Genomic DNA, 18,744 nt, shown 5'->3' on the forward strand with positions numbered 1-18,744 from the left:
TTTTTGCCTGAGATCCAGTTGGGCAAGACAGTGCGAGACTGGACTTATCTTAGCTCCTGCCCTGCCTCCAGTTAAGGCACACTTATCTGTACCTCCAGACCAGTAGGATTCTATTCCATGTCTAAACTCAGATAGGGGACTGCTAGCTGGCAAGTATCATTGGTTGTTATCTCTTTATACTGAGGCTTTCTTGACCTTTAACCATAGACAAACCAATGTCACGGCAAACAGAGAAACAGTTAAAAGTTAAGGCCTCTATTCAATGCGTCTCGCTGAATTGTTACAGATTGTACGACAGACATGTGAAGGTCATATCCTATTGAGCCGAGATATGCAGTATTTATGGTGAATGCAGTGTCAGCTAAAGTAGAAACATTGCCATATAATTTCAACTTCCACGATAGGGATTGAATAAAGCCCTAAATCTGATTTTATTCAGAACATTCATGAAATACCAAACAAATAAATACAAGGATTCAGAATGAAAAACAAAAACTAAATGTAGCAAGCAGCACCTCGAATCTCAGGATAATTAAGTCCATGAAAAGTGTTTGAATCATCTCTTTGCTATGAAATTCATACCAGGACTGATTTTCACAGACACTCACTCCTCAGGGGAGTTTTTTAAAAGCGGTCTGGTGAGAAGGAAAATATGCCTGATAAAAAAAAAGAAGTAATTTTCATTTTTTTTTAACATCCCTGATCAACCGATATGGTAATGACACAAATATTGTGACGCAATAGTAGATACATTTGTCTTATACAATACATGTAGAACTTCATAATGAGAGCATGAAAACACACACCAACAACAAAAAACACCAGGAAAACTAGTGTTGTTGTGTATTTGGTTTATTTTACTGACTTCATCTCCTGTCCTATAAACCAGTCAGCAAAGCCGTCTTCCGTCACAGAGAAACACCCGATTGCTTTAATTTCTCCTAAAGTTTTCAAAGTTTATTTTTGTTTCCATATCTAAAATGTTAAAACTCAAAGCAGGATATCTAGAGATGTGATTCTGAGCATGGCTGACAGCGTTGTGGGGTTTTGCTGTAGGTGTCAGTGAAAGCAGTGGAGGCTGCAGTACCTCCTCCGTACCCTAGAGGGTGAGCTACTGAGCGTAGTGGGGCTTGGTTATGACCGCGAGCGCAGCCGCTTCTACAGAATGCATGGCATGTGTTACCGGTTACCCTGCCCGATTCAGTCCACAGGCAAAGCATTATTGTCCATTCCTTTCTAGGGTGATAGCCAAGCTGAGGACTTTAGAGGCAAAAAGGTGATGGGAGCATCCATGGGGGAGTACTGTATGAGGAGAGACACCGTGTGGGTGAGAGCGTCTGTGAAAGGGGGAGAAACAGTCCTCTCTCATCTCTCCATCCCACTGAGGTCCAAGACAAACAAACACCAGCAAATTAAAAATATAAAATCACAAAAAACGAAAAAAAAAAAAAAAAGGAAGGTAATACAGAGCAAACCCAAAAAGCGACCCCTAATAGAGGCACATTAATTGCGATACCGCACTTGGAGCGAGTGTTGACCAGAGGGGTAACCCTTGTTAAAAAAAAGAAAGGCACCTCAGGACTCACTGAACTGATTTTGACCTTCTTAGTTCGTCACATCAAGAGTAACACCAGACCTTGTGGCAGTCAAACCTCCGTGCGTCTACCATGCAGAGACGTCGTGGTATTGTGTGGCTCATGAGGTACCTGAGCTAGTGTTGGAGGTTGACAGAAGGAGCTGTGGCTTTTGACAACAAGGACACTGAACTGAAGAAGTGCTATGGATCGTTACTGTGTATTTACCAGTGATGTGCAAGTCTGAAGTCACTCCTCTTTTTCGACCCAACTTCTATCACAATCTTCTTGAAACTCCTTTTCTGCTAAAGAACCCAAACACGGCTGGCAAATAAAACCAAGGTTAAAAGAAAAAAAAAATAAGATAGAAGAAAATTGCTGTAGACATTTCTCCAAAAAGGGAAGCGGATAGCAGGGTGGAGGTTGGTAGTTTGCACACAGGGGAAAGGGCTGCCTAGGGCTGGTGTGTGTGTTTCTGGGGACAGTCCATACACAGTTTATAAAGTCCTCATAAGCCTGTGTGCGAGAATGCAGCAAAGTAGCAGTAGAACCCCATTCCCTCGTCCCCATTGGTGTCAATGGGGATGAGGGGATGCAGTGGGCGCTGTGTTTCTTCTCGTCCAGCCGCGGGGTGCTTCTGGCTGGGGTTAGGTCTGTAGGAAAGACTGGGGATGGGCATGGGTCAAGCGGGCCTCAGCCAGAGCTCTGGAACTGATACTTCAGGACCCCAGCAAACTGCTCCGTGTCTCCCAGTGCTGGGGCTCCTCAGGTGGGTATGGCTCAGCTGATGAGTGGGGGGGTCTGGAGCTAGAGCAGCAGAAGCTTGGAAGCTGTAGAGAGCTCCTAGCTAATTCCTTATTGCTTTGCAGGTAGGGCAGACAAGTAGCATCAGTCTTGGGATTAGAGCTGAGCAGTAGTCACCCATTGCGCTATGGACATGGGGTCAGCCTTTGGGCATAGGACAATGGAGATGAATGGCAAAGGTTGGTGAGGTTAGCACAATTGGGTGAGGGTGCATGGATGCAAGGTCTGGTTAGTCCTACAGTATAGCATGGTAGTGGACATCTGTATGGGCATCGGTTTGTGTCCAAGGCTGTGGGCCGGCCCACTTCGGGCACATCTGTGCTCTGTTCTACATTTCACTTTCTCTCAGATGTGCCCCGTCTGTCAAAGTGCCTGGCTGTTTCAGAGGAAAAGCCTGTAGTCCACCATCTTGTACGTGAACAGTGAGAGAAAGTCTATTAGCTACAACGGGGGGGCTTTCAATAAGGGTTGTGCGGGCGTCCGTGAGCCACGCCTTTCAGGTCCAAAGTCGTGTGTGAGAGATAGCCTCTTGACCCCGATGTATAGAGGTCATAGAAAGGTAATGTAGAGGTCACTCCGAGTTCATTCAGGTAGCGACACCGCCTGTCTCCCCCAGCCAAGGCTGGAACCTTTAAAATAGACCTATTATTCATCTCTGTATACACGCAATTAAATATACACGCTCCTCAGCACTGCCAAGTCTACAATCAATAGCTTCATAATAAGAATATGAATAAAACGATCAAGAATAATCAGATAATCAGTCAACATCATAACACGAGTTTGTCAGCAGCCATCACTATAGAACATTCAGGGGTGGTAACAATTGCATATGTACATTAGAAGTCATTTACATCCTGGCTCCGAGGGTGAGAGGTCAGGGGTCAAAGGTAAAGTTCAAGGGGGGGTTGACGCTGAGGGGTTATCTGAGCCTCTTCTCCGCTGAGTAGATGGACATGTAGTAGTCGTTGCTGCCCACCGCCAGGTGGGGCTGTTGGGACACAGGGAAAGAGAAAGAGAGAATATAATGGACTCAAAGACAGGCGTAAAAACATTCATTTTCCAAACCATTTAGTGTAATTAGGTGTGATGAAAAGACAGGTTTTGCAGAGTATAGTTTAAGAGACATTGGGATTACTCCTTGTACCCACGCAACTTATTCACCCAAATCGTAGTTCCCATGTTCTCTAGTTGAGATTCTATGATACTATGAAGAGAGTAAGAATGCCATAGTACCCAGTAGGGATGGAAGGCCAAACAGCTGATAGCCCCGATCCTTTGGCCCATGAAACCGTCATAATACTTGATGTTGCTGATCACGTCACCGTTGGAGTTGTACACGGCTATGAACTGGTTCATCGATCCACTGGGAGAGGATGGAGAGAACAAGAGAATGAAGGAAAGAGTGAGAAATTTGTTTCATAGCTGCGATACCAAATGTAGCAAACGTTGAAATCGTCAGACCGTCCCCCACCTTTCATCCGTTGATATAGTATTGACCACATTTGATTCCTCAAAGTGAGTTTAGACCATAGAGTTTGATAAAGGGTTACAAAAAATGGGTTATATCCATCTGGAGTCCTCTATGGAACTCTATGGTTTAGACCATTTATGAAGGCCCTTCCTGCCGCGTGCCGTAAACCTGTGAACTCACCAGGCGAACAGGTTGGCCTGCGGATGGATGTCCAGCGCCGTTAACCCCTTCACCGTCTGCAGCACGTTCACAGAGTCCGGCGACCGCAGCTCGAAGAACCGCACGTCTCCATCGACACTGGGGAGGAGGACGAAGGAGTCAAAACAGTACATGACATGTCATCACATCCATTTAGATCTACAGGAAGTAGGGCCGCTGGTCTTGGACCGAGCCACAGACAGCGAGAGAACTAGAGCGTGTGAGAGAGTCAAGAATAGTAGTATGACCAAATCTGGACACCCGACCGTCACAGAGATATTCCATCAACCAACCATTCAATCACTCATCAACGAGCACTACCTGACACTAATGATTTTGCCGTCCGTCTGCTTCTGCAGGTGGGCCTTGACCACCCAGGACGAGTGTTCCCTGTATGTCATCACACGACTGTGGGGAGACACATAGGAAAGCATCATCAACTTCAGTCCACCTACAACCATGTTGTTGTTCACAGGAGAGACAGGGGCAGATGTGAAAAGTAAGCAGCGTGAGTGGATGGACTCCAACATAGTTCATCGACATGCAAGACGCCACACAGTGTAAAAGTGAAGGGTGTATGAGAATTTAAAGCAGTGCTGTCGTGTTGGTCTGAGTTATCAATCAATCAAATGTATTTATAAAGCTCCACTTTGTGACATCAGCAGATGTCACAAAGTGCTATACAGAGACTCAGCCTAAAACCCAAAACAGTAAGCAAGGCTGTATTGTGTGTATATGGCCACTGGGTGTCACCATAAGTACATGGGTATAAGCACTATTGGACAGCCCGTCTCCATGGTAACAGCATCCTTGAGTGACAAGACACTGTGATTGAAGATTGAGGAGGTAGTTGCCCCTAAGCACAGATCTAGGCTCTAGATGACCTAACCTCAAATCCTAGCTTTAAGAAGCAGAAAACAAATCTGACTCTGGGCCAGCAGTAAGAAGCAATCAGAAAGCCAAAGTGAGGACCAAAACCTATCCCTGTTCCCTTGGCGAAAATAGTTACAAACTCTGTAAGAGTGTGAATGATTGTGTGTTCCCCTGAGTGTGTATGCGATGTGTGTGTTTGCTTAGCCCTCTACTGGTTTTAAAGGAGAGCACAAAGGGAAAGGGTTCGACAGTCTCAGTGTCTGAGGGGAAGCTCTTAAAAGAACATTAGTTAAAGATTTATGGGACACTACGGCTTAATTGCCCTGTTTTCTCTTTGGGGATGAACTCAAATAATGTTTGGCTGAAGATGCGCACGACCGTGTGGACACAGGATGTGGCAGGAGAGCTGGGAGCTCCCAGGTGAGAATACAGCAGAAATCAGTGATATGAGTCTTCAAATAAACCGCCAGTTCATTAGGTACACCACACCGTTCATGAAACTAGATCGCTCCTACAGACAGTCAGTCAAGTGGCTGTGACTCGCTATATAAAGCAGGCAGACAGGCATCAAGACATTCAGTTACTGTTTGGTTGAACGTCAGAATGGGGAAAAACAAGTGACCTAAGCGACTCTAAGCATGTTATGATCGTCGGTGCCAGACGCTGCTGTATCTCAGAAACGGCCGCCTTCCTGAGTTTTTCACGCACAACAGTGTTTACTGAGAATGGAGCGACAAACAAAAAACACCCATTCTGTGGCAGTCCGTTGGCGAAAGCAGCTTGTTGATGAGTTCGAATGAGAATGGCAAGAACCGTGCAAGCTAACAGGCGGGCCACAGACAGACAAATAAATAATGGCGCAGTACAGCAGTGGTGTGCCAAACAGCATCTCGGAACGTACAACTCATTGATCCTTGTCACGGGTGGGCTATTGCAGCAGACGACCACACCGGGTTCCACTCCTATCAGCTAAAAACAAGAAGAAGTGGGCACGTGACCAAGACTAGACAATCGAGGACTGGAAAAACATTGCCTGGAGCATGACAGCAAGTTCAGTTTACTTGAGTGGCCTGCGTAGTCCCCAGACCTGAACCCAATACAGCATCAGAACATACTGACATCCAATCTGCGTGTGGAGCGTTTTCCGACGTCTTGGAGAATGCCCCGAAGAATTTAGGTTGTTTTGGTGGCAAAGGAGAGTCCGACCCAGTACTAGATTGGTGTACCTAATAAACTGTCCGGTAAGTGTATATGAGATGACGTAAGAAAAAAAAATATTAACAGCTTTACCTATTTTGCTTTGCACATACGATTTTACATTGTGTCTGATGATAATTAAGGGGATAATATATATCTGATGCTAATGAGTTTCATAAAACATTAAGACACACAGCTTCTCTTTGTTCTACTGGGAATAAGAAGCCCTATGATTAGAAATGAATTAGGAAGAATAGAAGCCCATTCACATTTATCTCAAGTCACATTTTAGACAGAATAATGTGACCAGGATCGTGTGCATTGCAGGGATGATTCTCATTGTTGAAGCCTTTATGAAAGTCAAGTGTGGAGGCAGCATTAAAAGTGTTCGTCTGCGTTTGCGCGTGTGCGAGTGAGAACACTCACCACTCGTTGGCGCCCATTCTCCTGTCATAGAGGCGGACCGAGCCGTCGCCCAGCCCCGCTGCGATGAGAGACCGCTGTGAGTCACATGATAGGCAAGTCACACAGCTGTCTGCCCCCGTTGGGATGTCCTGGTAGACACACACACACACACACACACAATTAGTTTAAGCAATGTGGGGGAAAAAAAACGTAATTACATAGTCGTTGCCGTGACATAACAAACGTTGTGGTTGTCACGGTGCTCATTAAACATTGAGTAACTGGCTAACAACTCGATCAATCACGTCTACAGCTGAATGATGGAGAATGCCGTCTGGGCTCTGCCGTCAATACAGCCAGAGACAGGGCAGGGCTCGCATACCTACCATACTACTGTCTCTCAAATAAAGGGTTAACAAGTTGAATGGAAATACAACCGATAATGTTGAGCCAGGTGCTGAATACCAGGATGCATTCAGTGCCTTCAGAAAGTATTCATACCCCTTGACTTATTCTGCATTTTGTTGTGTTACCGCCTGAATTCAAACTGGATTAAATACATATTTTTCTCACCCATTATTCTGTACAGGCTTCCTTCTTTTCACTTTCATTTATGTTAGTATTGTGGAGTAACTACAATGTTGTTGATCCATTCTCAGTTTTCTACTATCAGAACTATTCAACTAACTGTTTTAAAGTCACCATTGGACTCACGGTGAAATCCCTGTGCGGTTTCCTTCCTCTCCGGCAACTGAGTTAGGAAGTTAGCCTGTATCTTTGTAGTGACTAAGTTTACTGATACACCATCCAAAGTGTAATTAATAATTTCACCATAATCAAAGGGATAGGTCTGCTTTTTTTCCTTTTCTTTTACCCATCTACCAATAGGTGCCCTTCTTTGCGAGGCATTGGAATACTTCCCTGGTCTTAGTGGTTGAATATGTGTTTGAAATTCACTGCTCGACTGATAATTGTATATGTGGGGTACAGAGAACGCAGTCATTCAAAAATCATGTAAAACACATTGCACAGAGTCTACGCAACTTATTATTTGACTTGTTGAGCACATTTGTACTCCTGAACTTAATTAGGCTTGCCACAACAAAGTACCCACACTTCCACAGATTGTCATAATGCTCCCAATGGACCTATTGGTCAAAACTTGTAGAAAGGATTTGAGATTTGTCACCTGAGAAATCATGGATGTGCAGAGGCACCTGTGACATTTCAAAACAACGTCGTTGATAAACGGTTTAGTTATGTTCAGTGTGTTTCCCTTCACCTGAACCTTCATCTCCCTCTCCGTGTCCCAGATTCTGATGACCCTCACGTCTCCAGACGTCATCAGCAGCCCCGTCTCCTGCTCCCAGTCCACCACCATGCCTGCACCTAAGAGAGGACTCTGGTTAGTAACACACACAGACAGAAAGATACAAGGGAACACACACAGGCGGAAACACCATTGACAAAGACCCAGCTGTCAATGCCCGGGACACGGGGGCATGATCTACCAGCTGAGCATGGGTCATGAAGTAATCTGCCAAAAGTTCTGACACACTCAGACTGGCGGATGTAAACAGGAAACACACCATCTGAGTCAATTGTGGGTCTAATGAAGGGTCACTGTCATCAGCCGTCAGGATATCACCAACAACTATCTAGGGGGCTAGGGGTCGATTTGGAAGAAGCAAAAAACTTTGAGGCAGCTGCCAACCCTGTGACTCACAACAGTCAGAGGTTAAAAGACCTACTCTTCTTGGGTGGGGGGTGGGGGGGGGCTTTACTTGGCTCATTGCACGCTATCGTCTCCTTGTGGCAGGCCGGGCGCCTGCAGGCTTGACCTTGGTCGTCAGGTGAAAGGTGTTTCCTCCAACACATTGGTGCGGCTGGCTTTTGGGTTTAGCAGGCGGGTGTTAAGGAGCACGGTTTTGGTGGGTCAGGATTCGGAGGACGCATGACTCCACCGTCGTCTTCCGAGCCCGTTCGGGAGTTTCAGCGATGAGACAAAATCAAAATAGGGGGTCAAAAAAGCAAAACAAAAAGACAAACTGCTCTACCAGATGTTACTACTGGCAGGCTGTAGTGACAGGGTGTCACACCCAGAGAGAGAGAGAGAGAGAGAGAGAGAGAGAGAGAGAGAGAGATGAGAGAGAAAGACAGAGATTAGAGAGAAAGACAAAGATTAGAGAGAAAGATGTCCCGTTGACAATTTGGTTCTTATCATTTTCATATTGTAAATAGCCAAAGTAAGCTTTAGCAATATGTACATTGTTATATCATGCCAATAAAGCAAATTGAATTGAAAGAGAGCGAAAGACCGAGAGAGAGAGAGAGAACGAGAGATGAGAGAGAAAGAGAAAAACAAATTAGATTAGATTAGATTAGATTAGAGAAAGAAAGAGAAATGAGAGAGAGAGAGAGATGAAAAAGGGAGAAAGACAGAGAGTGAAAGACAGCGAGAGAGAGAGATGAGAGAAAGACAGCGAGAGAGAGAGATGAGAGAAAGACAACGAGAGAGAGAGAGATGAGAGAAAGACAGCGAGAGAGAGAGAGATGAGAGAAAGACAGCGAGAGAGAGAGATGAGAGAAAGACAGCGAGAGAGAGAGATGAGAGAAAGACAGCGAGAGAGAGAGATGAGAGAAAGACAGCGAGAGAGAGAGATGAGAGAAAGACAGCGAGAGAGAGAGATGAGAGAAAGACAGCGAGAGAGAGAGATGACAGAAAGACAGCGAGAGAGAGAGATGAGAGAAAGACAGCGAGAGAGAGAGATGAGAGAAAGACAGCGAGAGAGAGAGATGAGAGAAAGACAGCGAGAGAGAGAGATGAGAGAAAGACAGCGAGAGAGAGAGATGAGAGAAAGACAGCGAGAGAGAGATGAGAGAAAGACAGCGAGAGAGAGATGAGAGAAAGACAGCGAGAGAGAGATGAGAGAAAGACAGCGAGAGAGAGATGAGAGAAAGACAGCGAGAGAGAGATGAGAGAAAGACAGCGAGAGAGAGATGAGAGAAAGACAGCGAGAGAGAGATGAGAGAAAGACAGCGAGAGAGAGATGAGAGAAAGACAGAGAGAGAGAGATGAGAGAAAGACAGAGAGAGAGATGAGAGAAAGACAGCGAGAGAGATGAGAGAGAAAGACAGCGAGAGAGATGAGAGAAAGAGAGCGAGAGAGATGAGAGAAAGAGAGCGAGAGATGAGCGAAAGAGAGCGAGAGATGAGCGAAAGAGAGCGAGATGAGAGAAAGAGAGCGAGAGAGATTAGAGAGAGAATAAAACAGAGATTAGAAAGAGAAAGAGATAGATTAGAGAGAAAGAGATTAGCGAGAGAGCGAACGAGAGAGCGAAAGACAGCGAGAGAGGATTTAGAGAGATAAAAACAGCGAGAGAGGATTTAGAGAGATTAGAGAAAGACAGCGAGAGAGATTAGAGAGAGAGTAAAACAGATTAGAGATGCGAGAGATTAGAGAAGGATTGGCGAGAGAGTGAGAGAGAAAGACAGTGAGAGATTAGAGCGAAAAGAGAGAAAGACAGAGATTAGAGAGATGAGAGAGAGCGAGAGATTAGTGAGTGAAAGAGAGCGGGAAAGAGATGAGAGAGAAAGACAGCGAGAGAAAGAAAGACAGCGAGAGAGAGATTAGAGAGAGCGAGATATGAGAGAGAAAGACAGAAAGAGATTAGAAAGAGAAAGACCGCAAGAGAGAAAAACAGCGAGAGAATTTAGAGAGAGATTAGAGAGACAGATTTGAGAGAAAGAGATTAGCAAGCAAGAGAGAGAGCAAGACAGAGATTAGAGAGAAAGAGAGATGAGAGAAAGACGGAGAGAAAGACAGAGTATAGAGAGAGATGAGAGAGAAAGATTTGAGAGAGTGCGAGAGAGAGCGCGTGAGAGCGCACGCGAGAGATTAGAGAGAGCGCGAGAGATTAGAAAAAGCGGGAGAGAGCGGGAGAAGCCCTTGGCACCTCCATATGCTGCTACTAAGAGTGAGAGTCACAGAGCTAAACTGTGGTTGCGTCTCAACCGTACTTGATAAACCGCTCTGTGACACCTGGCAGAGGGCCGGGGGCGTAGCCTAACCTTGAGGCTAAGCCCCAGCGTGGCTAGCTCTGGAGTCACAGCTACGCGGGCTGTTAGCTAGCTCTGGCGTCACAGCTACGCGGGCTGTTAGCTAGCTCTGGCGTCACAGCTACGCGGGCTGTTAGCTAGCTCTGGCGTCACAGCTACGCGGGCTGTTAGCTAGCTCTGGCTCACATGCAGACGAGTGGGGGAACACTTCAGAGTGTACTCAGCCACCCACAGAGCTGGGACCCTCACACACACACACAAACATCTGTGATTCCCCCATTACACACACGCGTGCACACACACACACACAACATTCAAACACGCGTGCACACAAACAGAACGTCTGGCCACATTCAGAGACCAGAGACTGAGGCATTCCTTTGAAGTCTGGAGCTCTGTGTTAGTGAGAAATTCCCATCTCTTGTTGATGAGGAAAGAGGGAGAGGAAGAGTACAGCAGAGAAACCCTAATCTTGTTTATTATAACTTTAACTATTCCAGGCAGATAGTACTAAAGTCAATGCTCACAAGCAAGGGTTGGAAACTCCAAATATTTCCAATAGTTTCGTTATGAACCAGAAGCACATTTTTTGTTCTGACCAGCATAATAAAGTTCGGAACCGGTTGGAACCAGAAGAAAGTACCATTTTAGAGAATTTGGCAGTACGTCCAACCGGCCTCACAACCTTACCTAGAAAAGTAGCTGGCAGACAAAAAAAGAGAACGTTGTTAACCGGTTCCCATGCTTTTAAAATGCTTATGTTCATGAACACTAGAGATCACTTCTGTTTCCGTCATTCTTTCGAGTTTTCGGATTTGTTCCCTGAACCGGTTCCGTCCCCTGCTTACAAGCCAACACACTGACTGAACCCAATGTCAGGAAAATAAGAGAACAAAATGGTTCACCCCATCTCTCATTCTTTCCATCCCATCTTTATTCTCCTCCCACGCCGACACCTCTCTTTTCTCCCTCCATACAGTTCAACCATAACCAACTCCAATCAAAAACATCTCTCAGGCGCTGAAAGGTCACATCAGGGTCAACGCATTGAGTTCTTACACAGACTGTCTCAACTTCCCTAAAATGAGAGAATCAGCAGCATAACCAGGGATCTTAGAAGTCCACACATATATCAATAGCGACATTATAGATGGAGATGCCTGACTGAGGGAGTGGATGTGAGGTAGTGCTGGAGGCTCATTGTTCTCCTTAATAACGACTACAAAGGCGGCTAATGATTTAGTTAGCATTAGCATACTGTATAATGGAATGGATATTCCGGGGCTGCCTGTGCGTGGGTGTTGCTGGTGCGTATAGATGCTAGCTGCAAGCGCAATTAGGTTATCCCTACAGCTAGCGTTCGCATAAACTAGCGTTAGCGGTCTCCAGTGGCTACAATAGCCCCATTCCACTACTCATTCTGCCCCTGGCTCTCTTCCCTAATACCCTTCTCTATAGCGCTCCTTACATATCCCTCAGTCTCACTTCATATTCCCATCACTCATTATTTCTCTCTAGGAGACTAGCACTGCCTCTGCATTCTCATTCCACATCATTATCACCTGTTGATGGACTGGCTCTCACACACGCCGCAGTTTATTATACAACTTCCCTCCTCTCTCTCTTTTATTCCCTTAATCGTGTTTGCTTTGAAAGTGTCCTCCAGGACCCCGGTGATGGAATTAACTAGGACTACGCTGCACAAGCCTGTAGTTAACGATGAGGGCGTCACCACGGATGGGGTTGATTTGATGGACACGGGCACCGGTAGTTGATTAGGCTTCTGGCGCTAGGCTAGTTGACCTGTGAGCTGACGAGAGACATTCAACTCTAGAGTGGAGCCTGTATTGAACCTGTGTTACAGGCTAAGGGAGTCTGAGTATTAGAGCAGTGATGACTAAAAACTTTGGGTCCAGAGTCACTGAGACATCTGAGCCTTCTCTCATATTCAGCCTCTGTTTTAGTTTGTCCCTCTCCCAGTCCCTCTCTCTGTCTATCTGTCCGCCCCCCTCTGTTCCTCTCTCTCTGTGTACGTATCCTCTTTTAGTCCTACATCTCCCAGCCACGAGCTCCCAGAGGCCTTTTTAACAAGCCTCCAGCCATCCAGTGTATGTGGAGTAGGACAGCCCCAGGACTGCCCTACTTTCACTCAAACTTCCCCAGTCTAGTCAGAGAAAAATAAAACTTCCTCAAGCTGCTGCAGGAGAATGAGAGTTGAGGGGAGAGATAGACGAGAGAGAGAGAGAATGAGAGTTGAGGGGAGAGATAGACGAGAGAGAGAGAGAATGAGAGAAGGGGGAGAGATAGACGAGAGAGAGAGAGAATGAGAGTTGAGGGGAGAGATAGACGAGAGAGAGAGAGAATGAGAGTTGAGGGGAGAGATAGACGAGAGAGAGAGAGAATGAGAGTTGAGGGGAGAGATAGACGAGAGAGAGAGAGAATGAGAGTTGAGGGGAGAGATAGACGAGAGAGAGAGAGAATGAGAGTTGAGGGGAGAGATAGACGAGAGAGAGAGAGAATGAGAGTTGAGGGGAGAGATAGACGAGAGAGAGAGAGAATGAGAGTTGAGGGGAGAGATAGACGAGAGAGAGAGAGAATGAGAGTTGAGGGGAGAGATAGACGAGAGAGAGAGAGAATGAGAGAAGGGGGAGAGATAGACGAGAGAGAGAGAGAATGAGAGTTGAGGGGAGAGATAGACGAGAGAGAGAGAGAATGAGAGAAGGGGGAGAGATAGACGAGAGAGAGAGAGAATGAGAGTTGAGGGGAGAGATAGACGAGAGAGAGAGAGAATGAGAGTTGAGGGGAGAGATAGACGAGAGAGAGAGAGAATGAGAGTTGAGGGGAGAGATAGACGAGAGAGAGAGAGAATGAGAGTTGAGGGGAGAGATAGACGAGAGAGAGAGAGAATGAGAGTTGAGGGGAGAGATAGACGAGAGAGAGAGAGAATGAGAGAAGGGGGAGAGATAGACGAGAGAGAGAGAATGAGAGTTGAGGGGAGAGATAGACGAGAGAGAGAGAGAATGAGAGAAGGGGGAGAGATAGACGAGAGAGAGAGAGAATGAGAGTTGAGGGGAGAGATAGACGAGAGAGAGAGAGAATGAGAGAAGGGGGAGAGATAGACGAGAGAGAGAGAATGAGAGTTGAGGGGAGAGATAGACGAGAGAGAGAGAATGAGAGTTGAGGGGAGAGATAGACGAGAGAGAGAGAGAATGAGAGTTGAGGGGAGAGAGACGAGAGAGAGAGAGAATGAGAGTTGAGGGGAGAGATAGACGAGAGAGAGAGAGAATGAGAGTTGAGGGGAGAGATAGACGAGAGAGAGAGAGAATGAGAGAAGGGGGAGAGATAGACGAGAGAGAGAGAATGAGAGTTGAGGGGAGAGATAGACGAGAGAGAGAGAGAATGAGAGAAGGGGGAGAGATAGACGAGAGAGAGAGAGAATGAGAGTTGAGGGGAGAGATAGACGAGAGAGAGAGAGAATGAGAGTTGAGGGGAGAGATAGACGAGAGAGAGAGAATGAGAGTTGAGGGGAGAGATAGACGAGAGAGAGAGAGAATGAGAGAAGGGGGAGAGATAGACGAGAGAGAGAGAGAATGAGAGTTGAGGGGAGAGATAGACGAGAGAGAGAGAGAATGAGAGTTGAGGGGAGAGATAGACGAGAGAGAGAGAGAATGAGAGTTGAGGGGAGAGATAGACGAGAGAGAGAGAGAATGAGAGTTGAGGGGAGAGATAGACGAGAGAGAGAGAGAATGAGAGTTGAGGGGAGAGATAGACGAGAGAGAGAGAGAATGAGAGTTGAGGGGAGAGATAGACGAGAGAGAGAGAGAATGAGAGTTGAGGGGAGAGATAGACGAGAGAGAGAGAGAATGAGAGTTGAGGGGAGAGATAGACGAGAGAGAGAGAGAATGAGAGAAGGGGGAGAGATAGACGAGAGAGAGAGAGAATGAGAGTTGAGGGGAGAGATAGACGAGAGAGAGAGAGAATGAGAGTTGAGGGGAGAGATAGACGAGAGAGAGAGAGAATGAGAGAAGGGGGAGAGATAGACGAGAGAGAGAGAGAATGAGAGTTGAGGGGAGAGATAGACGAGAGAGAGAGAGAATGAGAGTTGAGGGGAGAGATAGACGAGAGAGAGAGAGAATGAGAGTTGAGGGGAGAGATAGACGAGAGAGAGAGAGAATGAGAGTTGAGGGGAGAGATAGACGAGAGAGAGAGAGAATGAGAGTTGAGGGGAGAGATAGACGAGAGAGAGAGAGAATGAGAGAAGGGGGAGAGCGCAAGATGTTATAAACGACATTTGCATGAGAACTTAATTAGGTCTGCGCTCTGTCTGTGTGGACGGGAAGTTGATGTGGGTCTCCCTCTCCGGAATGCTAAACAAACACTAATGATAACTCCATAGGGTGTAATGAGGGCTGAGAGGGAGACGGCGCTGCTCCACAACAGCTAGAAAATAAGCAGCACCCAGGCAGGCAGGCACACTCTCTCTCTCTCTCTCTCTCTCTCTCTCTCTCTCTCTCTCTCTCTCTCTCTCTCTCTCTCTCTCTCTCTCTCTCTCTCTCTCTCTCTCTCTCTCTCTCTCTCTCTCTCTCTCTCTCTCTCTCTCTCTCTCTCTCTCTCTCTCTCTCTCTCTCTCTCTCTCTCTCTCTCTCTCTCTCTCTCTCTCTCTCTCTCTCTCTCTCTCTCTCTCTCTCTCTCTCTCTCTCTCTCTCTCTCTCTCTCTCTCTCTCTCTCTCTCTCTCTCTCTCTCTCTCTCTCTCTCTCTCTCTCTCTCTCATTACATGCCAATTCAGCTGCAGAGGAAAAACCCAAGTCTGGATGAAGACAGTTTTAAGGCCCCTTGCTTGGCTGTGGAGGGAACTAATCATTGGTACTGTAGAGTCTGGAGTAAGGGCCTCAGGGCTAGAGGAAGGAGGTCCATTATTTCTACTATCAACATCCCACATTACCAGCAGGCCTCTAATTATACACTGTAGATTATTTTTCAGGGCATCCTCAATCATGTTATAACCCATATGGGGGTGCCGTGATGACAGTTGTAAGACTAATGTGGGTTCCCTGATTAGTACACTACTGCCACTGTAATTCCAACCCTGCAACGATACCGAGGCCGATAGAACCAGAAACAGCACATTCACATCGGAGCTGAAGCATTGCTCTAACTACATCGACACAAACTGTTTTTATTATCAGGGTAAAACAAGCACACAATTCATAAAAACTAAAAAGACAAATCTGAGTTGTTAATATACCTGCATTTAACTTTGCGTGTAAAAGCTTACAGTTAAAACTAGAGTCGTCTGGGCAGAGTTCAACCCCCTTCATGTCTGTTTTGTACATGACAACTGGTAGGAAGACACGGTACCAGCTTTGGCCTGTGGAGAGAGGGATACTGACGAAAGGGAGGCCTGGGAGGGGGGAGGATCAGGCTACAGGAGGAAGTAGTAGTGCAGGGGCAGACTGCTGTGGTTTGTGCAGCACACTGAGTCAGACGAGAGGAAAAGACGACGGCAGCACTCACCTCCCTGTCCCTTACTCCTGTCCAGACAGATGGAGACCCGCCTGGCCAGACCTGCGAGGGGAGGAGCAGAAAGGAGGAGGCAGGGAGATGGGGGAAGGAGAGTCAGAAGCACATCAGCCCCAGCACCTCACACTGTTAGCAAGGACCCCCGCATGCACGGACACACACACACACACTCACGCTCTGACGCATACATGCAGTCTTGCACACGCACGCTCTCTGTGTTTTTGTTTGTGCGAGTTTGAATCCCACACAGACACAGACAGATAGATAGACACATAAGCACACACAGCCACACACACAATGAGAAGCGGAACAACAAGGCTGCAGTTTACCCAGCATGACATCTTCCAAATGAATACCGCTGATACACCCCGATCAAAAACTATGAGAGAGAGATATTCCACTACTCAACTACTGGCTGTGCATTTAAAAACAGGCTCCAGATAGCTACACTACATCTTAAATCATATATCCACCCTACGGCCTTGGCCAAAAGTAGTGCACTATATAGGGAATAGGGTTCCATTTGGGATGCAAGTCATATCTCATCTAAAAGCCTAGAGGGCAGAGGAGTCTAAATCCCCTGTACCACAGGGAAGACGAGTGTGTGCACACCTCATTGAATGGATGTGTGTGTACGTATGTATGTGTGTATACCGAGTGTACAAAACATTAGGAACACCTTCCAAATATTGAGTTTCACTCCCTTTAACTCTCAGAACAGCCTAAATTCGTCGGGGCATGGACTCTACAAGGTGTTGGAAGCGTTCAACAGGGATGGTTGCCCATGTTGACTCTAATGCTTCCCACAGTTGTGTCAAGTTGGCTGGATGTCCTTTGGGTGGTGGACCATTCTTGATACACAATGGAAACTGTTATGTGAAAAACCCAGCAGCATTGCAGTTCTTGACACACTCAAACCAGTGCGCCTGGTACCTACTACCATACCCCGTTCAAACGCACTTATATATTTTGTTTTGCCTATTCACCCTCTGAATGACACAATCCATGTCTCAATTCTCTCAAGGTTTAAAAATCCTTCTTTAACCTGCCTCCTCCCCTTCATCTACACTGACTGAAGTGGATTTAACAAGAGACATCAATAAGAGATCTTAGCTTTCACCTGGACTCACCTGGTCAGTCTATATCGTGGAAAGAGCATGTTTTGAACACAGTTTATAAGTGTGAATGTGTGTGTTCTGCAATACAACAGGACTAACTGCATATAGCATAGTGATACAATTAACACCAACTATTACAGTGTAGGGGAGCTGGCAGCCTTGTTCTGCTAGAGGCAGATGAACATAAAACCAACCAAAGTCAACGTAGCAGCAAAGTAGCAAGACAGAGTTGGAGGATCTCAATGAAATGAGACAAAATGAGGAGGAATAGCGCCCGACGTCGTTACTGGATGGAGGGAGAGCGCGTGTTATGGAGATGGGGGAGATTTGGAATGTGTGTGTGTGCGTGCTTCTGAAGCAGTTACAATCGGTGCCAACGATGATCTCACGATGGCATCTGTTCATTGCAAGTGCGCCAGCTGTATCAATGCAAGCTTGAGCTGTGCAGACCATCTCTACCCCCCTCTACCTCCAAGGTGAAGTGGTGGTTAGTTACCCTGCGAAATCCTGATTGTTGAATACCTTGTTGTTGACTGTGATATCTGCCCTACTCTGAAATCTTCAGGGATGTGTGTGTGTATATGACAGCTCTCCCTGTGACGCTAGTTAACTGTGTCACCTCTCAGCAGGCACCCTGAGCAGGGACGCTGCTCATCTTTGTTAAGGTGGGACACACACAGCTGGTGGTCCGCTGTACTGTCAGTCAGAACACACATGCACTCATTAGAATAGAATGAGTGTGTCTCATTCCATGATTCGACACAGAGCTGCCAGAGCTAATGTCCTGCTAGCTAGATCCCTTGCCTGTCCTCCTTCACACCCAGCACAGATAATAATGGAATGTGATTCAGCTATGTATTGAATGTCAGACAACAGCTCATCCTTGACCTGTATGTACTCACACACTTTTCTTCTACCGTACATTTCAGTTACACTGTTTATACTCAGCACATATTTATTTATATACTGGATACCTGGCATAGCGCACTCTTAATATATCTAGTGCTGTACATAGCCTATCTTCATATATCTGGTGTAAATTCATCTGGTGTACATACGTATAGATTGCATTTGGATTACTGTTACAGCGCTTTGTGGGTTGTTAATTAGATTTATCCCGACGTGTCTTCATTGCTTTCATTAACTAGCTTGTTCAGGGGCAGAACGACAGATTTGTACCTTGTCAGCTCGGGGATTTGAACTTTCGGTTACTAGTCCAACACTCTAACCACTAGGCTACCCTGCTGCCCCATAACATCTACTAAACTGTGTATGCGACCAATAAGCGTTGATTTGATACAATCTCAAATGAATGAATGAATTCAGTAGCCAATTTCCTGCACCTGCCATCCATAAGCCTACAGTTCTCTGAACCGTCACACGTCAGAGAAGTACAGGAGAGGAACATAGACAAGCAATTGGCAGATGTAGAGTGAAATATGCGGGGGTTGGAGAGTTGGTGGAAAGGGGACATGGAGATGGGGGTCTGAATTCTGAGCGGGTGGGGAGGAGGGGGGGACT

The 18,744-nt window shown here is 46.3% G+C and overlaps 1 protein-coding gene across 7 annotated transcripts in view; it reads right to left on the minus strand.

Moving 5' to 3' along the window:
- Positions 1-1,672: 1,672 nt before the first annotated feature.
- Positions 1,673-18,744, minus strand: part of LOC139370449 (regulatory-associated protein of mTOR-like) — a 182,595-nt gene continuing 165,523 nt past the window's right edge. For 4 of the 7 annotated variants that reach the window (XM_071109926.1, XM_071109927.1, XM_071109925.1 and 1 more), the window contains exons 30-36: positions 16,100-16,150; positions 7,808-7,914; positions 6,547-6,674; positions 4,372-4,458; positions 4,033-4,149; positions 3,615-3,744; positions 1,673-3,369 (exon numbers count right to left, since the gene is read on the minus strand). In XM_071109926.1, the coding sequence (XP_070966027.1) occupies positions 3,301-3,369; positions 3,615-3,744; positions 4,033-4,149; positions 4,372-4,458; positions 6,547-6,674; positions 7,808-7,914; positions 16,100-16,150 (689 nt within the window). In that variant the 3' untranslated portion in view covers positions 1,673-3,300. The remainder of the gene's footprint in view (positions 3,370-3,614; positions 3,745-4,032; positions 4,150-4,371; positions 4,459-6,546; positions 6,675-7,807; positions 7,915-16,099; positions 16,151-18,744) is intronic. The other 3 variants (XM_071109929.1, XM_071109928.1, XR_011627137.1) reach the window with 2 other exon arrangements.

The sequence above is a fragment of the Oncorhynchus clarkii genome, chromosome 17, assembly GCF_045791955.1.
Source record: "Oncorhynchus clarkii lewisi isolate Uvic-CL-2024 chromosome 17, UVic_Ocla_1.0, whole genome shotgun sequence".
In the NCBI taxonomy this organism is placed as follows: Eukaryota; Metazoa; Chordata; class Actinopteri; order Salmoniformes; family Salmonidae; genus Oncorhynchus; species Oncorhynchus clarkii.